General features: G+C 45.7%; 1 protein-coding gene across 6 annotated transcripts in view; it reads right to left on the bottom strand.

Annotated features, from left to right (window-relative positions):
- The window catches only part of LOC108704406 (serine/threonine-protein kinase WNK2), a 54562-nt gene that overhangs the window by 30659 nt on the left and 11637 nt on the right, over positions 1–12266 (bottom strand). For all 6 annotated transcript variants that reach the window (XM_018240942.2, XM_018240941.2, XM_018240943.2 and 3 more), the window contains 3 exons: positions 7303–7475; positions 5552–5772; positions 5138–5295 (listed from right to left, as the gene is read on the bottom strand). In XM_018240942.2, the coding sequence (XP_018096431.1) occupies positions 5138–5295; positions 5552–5772; positions 7303–7475 (552 nt within the window). The remainder of the gene's footprint in view (positions 1–5137; positions 5296–5551; positions 5773–7302; positions 7476–12266) is intronic.

Genomic DNA, 12266 nt, shown 5'->3' with positions numbered 1-12266 from the left:
CATGAGATTCACATGCTGCTGATATCTGACAGTTGCTGGTGCAAAATGCAATTAGTCATGGGACGTGTGCAGCACAAATCCATCGCCTGTCACTGGTAAAGTGCTTGTTCCCCCCCAGGGGAAATGTCATTATGTAAAGCTTTCCCTTAGTAACACAGAGAATTACCCCACCCGGAATATTTGTCCCAACCAGAGCCGCTTATTCACTGGGAAAGGGTTTCTTTTCAAAAATATAATCATATGTTAGAGGGGGGCCATCAGCACCCAGAGAACACTCAGTTGACAACACTACATAATTGAAGATGGAGAAAAGGAGATCTCATCATCAGCATAGGAAGGGGTTCTTTACTGTAAGGGCAGTCAGGTTATGGGATTCCCTACCAAGAGAGGGGGAATGAGTGATTCATTGGTGGGGAGGAAAGGAGATCTCATCATCAGCATAGGAAGGGGTTCTTTACTGTAAGGACAGTCAGGTTATGGGATTCCCTACCAAGAGAGGGGGAATGAGTGATTCATTGGTGGGGAGGAAAGGAGATCTCACCATCAGCATAGGAAGGGGTTCTTTACTGTAAGGACAGTCAGGTTATGCGATTCCCTACCAAGAGAGGGGGAATGAGTGATTCATTGGTGGGGAGGAAAGGAGATCTCACCATCAGCATAGGAAGGGGTTCTTTACTGTAAGGACAGTCAGGTTATGGGATTTACTACCAAGAGAGGGGGAATGAGTGATTCATTGGTGGGGAGGAAAGGAGATCTCACCATCAGCATAGGAAGGGGTTCTTTACTGTAAGGGCAGTCAGGTTATGGGATTCCCTACCAAGAGAGGGGAATGAGTGATTCATTGGTGGGGAGGAAAGGAGATCTTACTATCAGCATAGGAAGGGGTTCATTTATAGCTATGGGACACCATAATCTACAATAGCGGATTCAATTAACAAGCCATTTGCAGATTTAGTATCAGGAAGGAAGTTTCACCCCGAGAGGCTGTGGATCAGTTAATAGAGGGTCAGACAGGGGGAGCAGGGAGTGTAGTTAATGATGTGCAATGGGGGTTATTCCCTAAAACAAGTTTTTATTGGTGCAGAAATTGCCTGGTGACCATCTGATAATCTTAGAAGGGTGCGGGGAGTTACCCCAAGCTGCAGGAGACTGGGAGTTTATTACATGAAGGTTGGGCAATGGTTCTTCCTTGACCAATTAGAAATCATCTAAACTGGTAAATGGATTGGATTATTTCTCACTGGAACTGATCTGTGTCCCCCGGTGATGCTGCCGGGGCCCCGACTGCCAGAGACCAGAAAATGATCTTCATGCTCCAACGAGCAGCAAATTGTCCTTGAGAGGGTCAGGCAGAGACATCGAACCGGCCCAACTCACGAGTCTGATCATTAGCACCAACATTACTGAATTAGTCTGAGTACAATGTGGGACAGAGTTGGGCAATGCAGGTGTTGCTGAACTACAGGACCCTACGTCTCATGGACAGCACTTGTAATGGAACATCTGAAGGGTGAAATGTGCCTAGTGCACCTAGTGAGACATATCAGTATAATGCAAATAATAATAATCCCGGCCCAAATCCAATCAGATTTCTTGTTAGCCGGGTCCTGATATGAGCAACTATATACTGCCTGTTAGAGACCAGCGTCACAGAACATAAAGATTCTTACTAACAACTCTATAGTGCTATGGAGAGTACTTCCATCTCAGTACTCATGTGACGGTCTCTACTTCCTTTGCACGGGGGAGTGTATTTCCTGGTACTCATGTGACTGTCTCTACTTCCTTTGCACGGGGGAGTGTATTTCCTGGTACTCATGTGACTGTCTCTACTTCCTTTGCACGGGGGAGTGTATTTCCTGGTACTCATGTGACTGTCTCTACTTCCTTTGCACGGGGGAGTGTATTTCCTGGTACTCGTGTGACTGTCTCTACTTCCTTTGCACGGGGGAGTGTATTTCCTGGTACTCATGTGACTGTCTCTACTTCCTTTGCACAGGGGAGTGTATTTCCTGGTACTCGTGTGACTGTCTCTACTTCCTTTGCACAGGGGAGTGTATTTCCTGGTACTCGTGTGACTGTCTCTACTTCCTTTGCACGGGGGAGTGTATTTCCTGGTACTCGTGTGACTGTCTCTACTTCCTTTGCACGGGGGAGTGTATTTCCTGGTACTCGTGTGACTGTCTCTACTTCCTTTGCACGGGGGAGTGTATTTCCTGGTACTCGTGTGACTGTCTCTACTTCCTTTGCACAGGGGAGTGTATTTCCTGGTACTCGTGTGACTGTCTCTACTTCCTTTGCACGGGGGAGTGTATTTCCAGGTACTCATGTGACTGTCTCTACTTCCTTTGCACGGGGGAGTGTATTTCCTGGTACTCATGTGCCTGTCTCTACTTCCTTTGCACGGGGGAGTGTATTTCCTGGTACTCATGTGACTGTCTCTACTTCCTTTGCACGGGGGAGTGTATTTCCTGGTACTCATGTGACTGTCTCTACTTCCTTTGCACGGGGGAGTGTATTTCCTGGTACTCATGTGACTGTCTCTACTTCCTTTGCACAGGGGAGTGTATTTCCTGGTACTCGTGTGACTGTCTCTACTTCCTTTGCACAGGGGAGTGTATTTCCTGGTACTCGTGTGACTGTCTCTACTTCCTTTGCACGGGGGAGTGTATTTCCTGGTACTCGTGTGACTGTCTCTACTTCCTTTGCACGGGGGAGTGTATTTCCTGGTACTCGTGTGACTGTCTCTACTTCCTTTGCACGGGGGAGTGTATTTCCTGGTACTCGTGTGACTGTCTCTACTTCCTTTGCACGGGGGAGTGTATTTCCTGGTACTCGTGTGACTGTCTCTACTTCCTTTGCACGGGGGAGTGTATTTCCTGGTACTCATGTGCCTGTCTCTACTTCCTTTGCACGGGGGAGTGTATTTCCTGGTACTCATCTGACTATCTCTACTTCCTTTGCACGGGGGAGTGTATTTCCTGGTACTCATGTGACTGTCTCTACTTCCTTTGCACGGGGGAGTGTATTTCCTGGTACTCGTGTGACTGTCTCTACTTCCTTTGCACAGGGGAGTGTATTTCCTGGTACTCGTGTGACTGTCTCTACTTCCTTTGCACAGGGGAGTGTATTTCCTGGTACTCGTGTGACTGTCTCTACTTCCTTTGCACGGGGGAGTGTATTTCCTGGTACTCGTGTGACTGTCTCTACTTCCTTTGCATGGGGAGTGTATTTCCTGGTACTCGTGTGACTGTCTCTACTTCCTTTGCACGGGGGAGTGTATTTCCTGGTACTCGTGTGACTGTCTCTACTTCCTTTGCACGGGGGAGTGTATTTCCTGGTACTCGTGTGACTGTCTCTACTTCCTTTGCACGGGGGAGTGTATTTCCAGGTACTCATGTGACTGTCTCTACTTCCTTTGCACGGGGGAGTGTATTTCCTGGTACTCATGTGCCTGTCTCTACTTCCTTTGCACGGGGGAGTGTATTTCCTGGTACTCATGTGACTGTCTCTACTTCCTTTGCACGGGGGAGTGTATTTCCTGGTACTCATGTGACTGTCTCTACTTCCTTTGCACGGGGGAGTGTATTTCCTGGTACTCATGTGACTGTCTCTACTTCCTTTGCACGGGGGAGTGTATTTCCTGGTACTCGTGTGACTGTCTCTACTTCCTTTGCACGGGGGAGTGTATTTCCTGGTACTCATGTGACTGTCTCTACTTCCTTTGCACAGGGGAGTGTATTTCCTGGTACTCGTGTGACTGTCTCTACTTCCTTTGCACAGGGGAGTGTATTTCCTGGTACTCGTGTGACTGTCTCTACTTCCTTTGCACGGGGGAGTGTATTTCCTGGTACTCGTGTGACTGTCTCTACTTCCTTTGCATGGGGGAGTGTATTTCCTGGTACTCGTGTGACTGTCTCTACTTCCTTTGCACGGGGGAGTGTATTTCCTGGTACTCGTGTGACTGTCTCTACTTCCTTTGCACGGGGGAGTGTATTTCCTGGTACTCATGTGACTGTCTCTACTTCCTTTGCACGAGGGAGTGTACTTCCTGGTACTCGTGTAACTGAGCATTTCCAAGTACCCAAGTGATGATCTTTACTTTGCACCAGCACATGTTTGCTTTATGGCAGGCAATTGGTATATTGGCACAAGACAAATGGCACCTGTATCTAAGGCTTATTTGCAGCACTGCTGTTGGGGAAGCCTGTGGCTGGTTTATCAGGGGGATATAGGGAGGTTTGGCTGAGCAGATAAACAAGTATCTTATGTTAAAGGCTGTCAGAGGCTTCTGGGAGTTGAAGAGCTGAAAGGCTGCAGGAATAAAAGGACAATAAGATCAAACAAAAGGGTAAAAGGAAACTGGTTTTGGGGTCACATTTCCCCCCTGAGCTCACAGAGCAGGGAACAGTCTCATTAAATACAGGACCCCAGTAGCTTTTATTAATGCGCCCCACTTGTGAGTTTTGGTAAAAGGGGGGTGTCCCAGTATTGGGCAAGGGTAGTGTATAGGTATATGGGGTGTTAAGTTTAGGGGTGAGGCTCATATATTGGACTCGGCTTTATACTGAGGAGACCAGAGAGAGTGCTGCCCCCCCATACAGCACCATTAATGGAGATTATATCCCCCCCCAGCTGTGTATATAAATGATTCAATCCCTGGGCTAAATATACCGACACCATTAGCCTTGGACTGTGTCTGACCCTCCCTCTCATTGGCTCTCAGGGGCCCCGCTGAAGAATAAAGGGCAAGTGTCCTTCTTTAAACATCAATAGAAGTTGTGACTGTTCTTTCTGTTCTATTTACACGGCTGCCTAACACTTAACACTCTCTGATAAGGGCTCTTGGGGGCCCCACTTGACCCCGGGGGGAAGTGCTGGACAAACAAAGGCTTCCGGAACAGGAACCAACTAGAAATGTGTAATCAGCAAATCGAAGAAAGTTCAGGGCAGCCGAGAATGGATTGAGTGGTTCAATTATCCACCTTCCCATGATGCACTGCACAATGATGGGAATTAACTCACTCATCCCCAAAAACTGGGTTCCCTGGGCAACATCATGGGTGACTCTTACAAATAAAGGGTAAATCTTCCATATGATCCCTGTATCCTTATGAATGCTGGGGGCGGGACTTACGCTGGTCACTTTCCGGTAGATCTGCGCGGCGTTCTGGCATTCCGAGTACGGATATTCCGAGGTCGCCATTTCCAGCATGCACATCCCAAATGCGTAAACATCCACTAATTCGTCATAATGTTCTTCGTACATTTCGGGGGCCATGAACTCGGGGGTCCCTGTGGGAGGACAGACAATGTTAGAGGTTGTGCGAGATATTTCACCTGATACATTGTATCCTAACACTCTCCCAGCCAATCACTGGGCCACAATCTGCCCAACACATATGTAATAAAAGGCCCTCAGTTTGCCCAGGAGCAGTAACCCATAGCAACCAATAAAATGCTTGCTTTTAAACAGGTGACTAGTAAATGCTACCTGCTGATTGGTTGATATGGGTTACTATTATCCCCGGAAACAACGAGGCGCCATTACCTATTACGCTCTTTGCGAAGGAGGCGCGTTTCAGGGTCGCCAGGCCGAGGTCTCCGATTTTCACCGAGCCGGTGGGTCCCGTGATGAAGATGTTGTCGCATTTGAGGTCCCGGTGGATGATGGGAGGGGTTCGCGTGTGCAGGAACATTAACCCTTTCAGGATCTGCCGGCACCAACTGCGCAGGACCTTTGGCTTCATCACCTTAAATCTCTTCAAGTATCTGAAAGAATTGGGGGGTCATCGCTGTTCCACAGTCACTTCCTAACGAGCGGCATTATGGTTAAAGGAGAACTAAACTTCTGTTTATGGAAAACAACAATGCGTCTGGCCTTTCCTCTCTGTCTCAATTCTAAAGGCAAATGGATTGTGGGTTTATTTGGGTCTTTCACCCACCCCAACAATGTGCAGAAATAGAGAAATAATGAGCCCCACGGGTACCATAATGGGAATACGATGCGTGTGTCACAGATAACACAGGGGGGTCAATATTTTGTGACTGAAATTCCCCCTGATGTGCAATGACGGGTGCAGAATGAATAGGCCTTCTCCCCCCCCAGCAAAGTCTGCTATTTGCATATAAGTAACGGAAAGTCCAAGAAGGTGGGGGAGCCAAGTTCAGATTCCTTCCTGCACCCAAAATGTGTCCTGGGTTAAAGGATCAATATCCCCAAAAAAACCTTCCTATGCTGATGGTGAGATCTCCTTTCCTCCCCACCAATGAATCACTCATTCCTCCTCTATTGGTAGGGAATCCCATAACCTGACTGTCCTTACAGTAAAGAACCCCTTCCTATGCTGATGGTGAGATCTCCTTTCCTCCCCACCAATGAATCACTCATTCCCCCTCTCTTGGTAGGGAATCCCATAACCTGACTGCCCTTACAGTAAAGAACCCCTTCCTATGCTGATGGTGAGATCTCCTTTCCTCCCCACCAATGAATCACTCATTCCCCTCTCTTGGTAGGGAATCCCATAACCTGACTGTCCTTACAGTAAAGAGCCCCTTCCTATGCTGATGGTGAGATCTCCTTTACTCCCCACCAATGAATCACTCATTCCCCCTCTCTTGGTAGGGAATCCCATAACCTGACTGTCCTTACAGTAAAGAGTGTCCCTTCCTATGCTGATGGTGAGATCTCCTTTCCTCCCCACCAATGAATCACTCATTCCCCTCTCTTGGTAGGGAATCCCATAACCTGACTGTCCTTACAGTAAAGAGCCCCTTCCTATGCTGATGGTGAGATCTCCTTTACTCCCCACCAATGAATCACTCATTCCCCCTCTCTTGGTAGGGAATCCCATAACCTGACTGTCCTTACAGTAAAGAACCCCTTCCTATGCTGATGGTGAGATCTCATTACTAGGACTTGCTGGTGTGTATCATTAAGAGGCTGTTGTGGTGCATGTTTGGAGCAGGAGGATCTGGTGCAACTACAGATTTATATTTGCTAATGAGCAGAATTTACATTCATAGTAAGAGAGTTGCTGAGGAGGGAAAAAGTCATGCGGTTGAGCCAAACACACGCCATTAATATTGAAAAGAAGATAAAACTCAGTGAAGCGAAGTCAATAGACTCAGGGGCAGAAGGAAATCAAACGTCTCCCTTGGTCCAAGCGCAACACAATTTCTTTCATGAATTCTAATTAAACCACAATATAAATAATGAAGTTTGAGGAGAGTCATCTACACTTACAGCAATGCCCTGACAGAGGCTTCTGGGAGTTGTAGTTCAGCAACAACCTGACTCACGTTTTTAGTGTCCCTGATGTCATGAGTTCCGTCACGAGTACGATGCACTTCTTTCCTTTCAGACAGGATTCCCAGAAGTCATAGAAACGGACGATATTGGGGTGCTGTAGCCCCTTTAACATCTCCGCTTCCTCCTTAAACCTCTGACGCTCTAATTTGGTTAATTTACGGTCCTGCAGAAAAAGACCAAGAAACAAAATCAGTGAATAAAAAAGCCTCGGTTGTCGTGTTTATATTCCGGCTGTGCAAGAGTGCAGCTTAAAGGGGAAGTAAACCTTACAATGAGCTTTTAGTGCAATATCATAAAACAACTTTCCAGTTGGGTCTACATTGCTTTTTTAGTATTTGATATAACCTTTTTTTTTAGCAGCTCTTCCATTTGGTATTTCATCATCTGTTTGGTTGCCAACAGGGGCGTAACTACAGAGGAAGCAGACCCAGCGGTTGCAGGGGGGCCCAGGAATGTAGGGGGCCCAGTGAGACCCTAATTAATGAGTCATTTTAATATATCTTGGTAGAATAGGGTAACTTTTGGGGCCCTCAACTGAATTTGCAGTGGGGCCCAGTAGCATCTAGTCATGTCACTGGTTGCTAAGGTCCAATTTACCATAGCTACCAGGCATGGGATGTGAATGAGAAACCGGATAATGAATAGGAGAGGCCTGAATAGAAATAAAGAGTAAAGAGTAACAACAGCAATAAAATTAAAGCCTCACAGGGTATAATTTTTTTTTTTGTTGGTAGGGTCAGTGACCCCAAATTTTCAAGCTATATTAGAGGCAACATTGGAAGGCAATTAAAGTTGCTGGGAAAGCACCATTCTATAATGTACTCGAATTTAACTTAAATGTGAGTTTCTCCTTTTCAATTCTATGGATGGAGACAATAAACAGAACAGGAGGTACCTTGACTCATTCACCCTAAATTCACAGAGCTGCCATAATGCTTTCAGTGGCTGCGGATAGACAGTACTGTACCTTTAAAGGAATTGTTCAGTGTAAAAATAAAAACTGGGTAAATAGATAGGCTGGGCAAAATAAAAAATGTATCTAATATAGTTAGTTAGGCAAAAATGTAATGTATAAAGGCTGGAGTGAGTGGATGTGTAACATAATAGCCAGAACACTACTTCCTGCTTTTCAGCTCTCTTGCTTTCCACTGATTGGTTACCAGGCAGTAACCAATCAGAGACTTGAGGGGAGGGCACAAGGGACATAACTGTTGCTTTTGAATCTGAGCTGAATGCTGAGGATCAATTACAAACTCACTGAACAGTTATGTCCCATGTGGCCCCCCTTATAGTCACTGACTAACTCAGAGTTAGAGAGCTGAAAAGCAGGAAGTAGTGTTCTGGCTATTATGTTACACATTCAGTCACTCCAGCCTTTATACATTACATTTTTGGCTAATTAACTATATTAGATACATTTTTATTTTGCACAGACTATTTATTTACCGTATATACTCGCGTATAAGCCGAGATTTTCAGCACCCAAAATGTGCTTGAAAATCCTACCTCGGCTTATACGCGGGTCAGCGCGGTGAGAGGCAGTAAGAGAGTAACCCTCCTCCGTCCCACCAACAAACCCACCCCAGTACCTGCTACTCTTTGCCTTCAGTCTCCCCTTACTCTCAACTACCGGTACTTCCTGTTTCTCTCAGCCGCGCCTGCGCACAAGCCGCAATTCCCTTCGGGCAGAGCTAAAACTACTCCTCCCGGCATGCCTTTCTCTGGCATACGGGAGATGTTACGGTACGTAACGAAGACGCAGATTGGAGGCGGAAGTCAGCGGTGCTGAGGTGCGAGGTCTGGGGGAGAGGTCTGGGGGATGGAACGACCGGGAGCTGCGGTGAGCAAAACGATCGGTTTGGGACGGGACACTGCGGGCGTAGATATTTGGAAGCGATTAGGTAAGGCGACTCAGTTAACTACAATTCCCACAATCCTCTGCTGTCAGTACAACGCTGGGGGTTGCAGTTAGAGGCTTCGAGTGGTTAAAAGAGCTCAGGGCAGAGCCTCTTTGTACTGGTAACATCACGCCTGCTATTAGCACCTGTATTTTATTTATATATGTGGCTCAGCTATTGAGTGGATCTGTTGGGATGTTTGTTCCCTTTGTTATGAGGTGGGTACGACTAGCTGCTGCCTGGCCAATCAAAGTGCGGAGGAATGAGGCCAATAGTCTCTTGTTTTTATGAATTAATGTTTTAAGCATCATGGCTTGATTTTTAACATTAAACCGACTGTTTGATATTTCTGAGACATTTCTGAGTTGTGTCTAGGCTTATACGCGAGTCAATACGTTTTTCTGGGTTTCATAGGTAAAATTAGGTACCTCGGCTTATACGCGGGTCGGCTTATACACGAGTATATACGGTACCCAGTTTTTATTTTCACACTGAACTGTTCCTTTAATCTCTATGGCTGCTGTCTGAACAATTCACCTTTTGTCGGCTTATGTTTTATTTAAAGGGACCTTCTCCCAATATTACTTGAGCTCTTGTCAAATTGAGGCAACACAGTACAATGTTTATGGAAGAAGGGGCTGCGCTCAACCCCCACCCCAGAGATGGTCCCTTAACTAAAGGAATGCCCCCGTGCTTTGCTTATTACATAATCTTAATAGAAAGAAACATTCACCCCCAAGCAAAAATAACCAAAATCCTCCAGTCATCAGATTTCTACATTGAAACATAAAAGCAACAAGAGAAACAGCCAAAGGGCATTAAATATTTATATGTTGTTTAAGTGAATGGGACGAATTTAACCCCTGCATGCCCAACACAATCCTTTACAGTGCAGCTTTCTCTGAATTTAAGGACGTACTCGTGTATTATAAGGGATAATGTACCCCCTACTGTAAATGATAAGGATATTAGAAGTCACTGAGGGGTTGTTCTGTGACCATATAAAGGCACAAGGCTGCAGGCTGAGTTATACAGGGAACTCTGAGTATCACTCATGTATTATAAGGGATAATGTACCCCCTACTGTAAATGATAAGGATATTAGAAGTCACTGAGGGGTTGTTCTGTGACCATATAAAGACACAAGGCTGCAGGCTGAGTTATACAGGGAACTCTGAGTATCACTCATGTATTATAAGGGATAATGTACCCCCTACTGTAAATGATAAGGATATTAGAAGTCACTGAGGGGTTGTTCTGTGACCATATAAAGGCACAAGGCTGCAGGCTGAGTTATACAGGGAACTCTGAGTATCACTCATGTATTATAAGGGATAATGTACCCCCTACTGTAAATGATAAGGATATTAGAAGTCACTGAGGGGTTGTTCTGTGACCATATAAAGACACAAGGCTGCAGGCTGAGTTATACAGGGAACTCTGAGTATCACTCATGTATTATAAGGGATAATGTACCCCCTACTGTAAATGATAAGGATATTAGAAGTCACTGAGGGGTTGTTCTGTGACCATATAAAGGCACAAGGCTGCAGGCTGAGTTATACAGGGCACTCTGAGTATCACTCATGTATTATAAGGGATAATGTACCCCCTACTGTAAATGATAAGGATATTAGAAGTCACTGAGGGGTTGTTCTGTGACCATATAAAGACACAAGGCTGCAGGCTGAGTTATACAGGGAACACTGAGTATCACTCATGTATTATAAGGGATAATGTACCCCCTACTGTAAATGATAAGGATATTAGAAGTCACTGAGGGGTTGTTCTGTGACCATATAAAGGCACAAGGCTGCAGGCTGAGTTATACAGGGAACTCTGAGTATCACTCATGTGTTATAAGGGATAGTGTACCCCCTACTGTAAATGATAAGGATATTAGAAGTCACTGAGGGGTTGTTCTGTGACCATATAAAGGCACAAGGCTGCAGGCTGAGTTATACAGGGAACTCTGAGTATCACTCATGTATTATAAGGGATAATGTACCCCCTACTGTAAATGATAAGGATATTAGAAGTCACTGAGGGGTTGTTCTGTGACCATATAAAGGCACAAGGCTGCAGGCTGAGTTATACACATGTATATATCCAATTTCTGCCAATATATTGCACATTCCATGTTTACATATTTATTGTGTATTTTAAGTGCCTTTTTGTGATGTGTATTAGCTGGAGCCACGTCGTCTCGTCTCGCTGTGTATTCATATACTGCTGAGATGACAATAAAATTTACTTTGACTTTTGAGTATATATTGAGCCCAGTGCATCTCTGCAATTGTACTTGGAACAAAGGATGAATAAAAGAAATAGAAGTAATAATTATATAAATGTTTTGCTTTGCCTTTAAACAGGCAGGATACTGTGTTGGTGGCGTCAGGGGAAGGAGAAGGTCGGGGGGCTCAGTGATTGGCCGGGGGCCCCAGTTGCACATTCTGTGGGGCACAAACAATTTATATAAACAAATAAAAGAGCCCATGTTCCCCCAAGAGAAGACTTAAGAGAAATAAAGAGGTGAAAGGTCCGGTCCTAGAAAGCAGAACAGGATTAATACGCAGCCTGCAGTGCATTTTAGTCTCCCTGATAAATCCCATTAGTATTGAGCACCCGCAGGAGATGAGATCATAGAGTCCGGGAGGGAGGGGAGAATATTCTGCAGTGAATATCTGAGCAATATGGGGGTGTAGGACTATCCCTGGCCCAAGAAACCTTCATCTGAACCCTCCATATAACTGGGCCACTCACTTCTCTTACGTTCTGCACAACTTCCATTGCCCCGTGTAAAAATGTGCAAACGTCCAAAGTGCAGTGGACTTGTCTGAAGAGTCGCAACTCCCGAGCAAAAATCACTAAATGTCTTGGTCCAAAAATAAGGGCAGACCCCCCCCCCTGACCCCCTGTCCCTGCGACCCACAGGAGGCAACAGTCACCGGCACAAGACTTGGGGTGTCCTGTCAGCCTTCCCCCTCCAGCCCAAAGGTCTATATAAGGGGTTAACAAGTTGACCTCTGAGACGGTGACTGTTTCTACTTCCGTTA

Source organism: Xenopus laevis, chromosome 4S, assembly GCF_017654675.1.
Source record: "Xenopus laevis strain J_2021 chromosome 4S, Xenopus_laevis_v10.1, whole genome shotgun sequence".
In the NCBI taxonomy this organism is placed as follows: domain Eukaryota; kingdom Metazoa; phylum Chordata; class Amphibia; order Anura; family Pipidae; genus Xenopus; species Xenopus laevis.
This window is presented reverse-complemented; position numbering and strand designations above follow the sequence as displayed.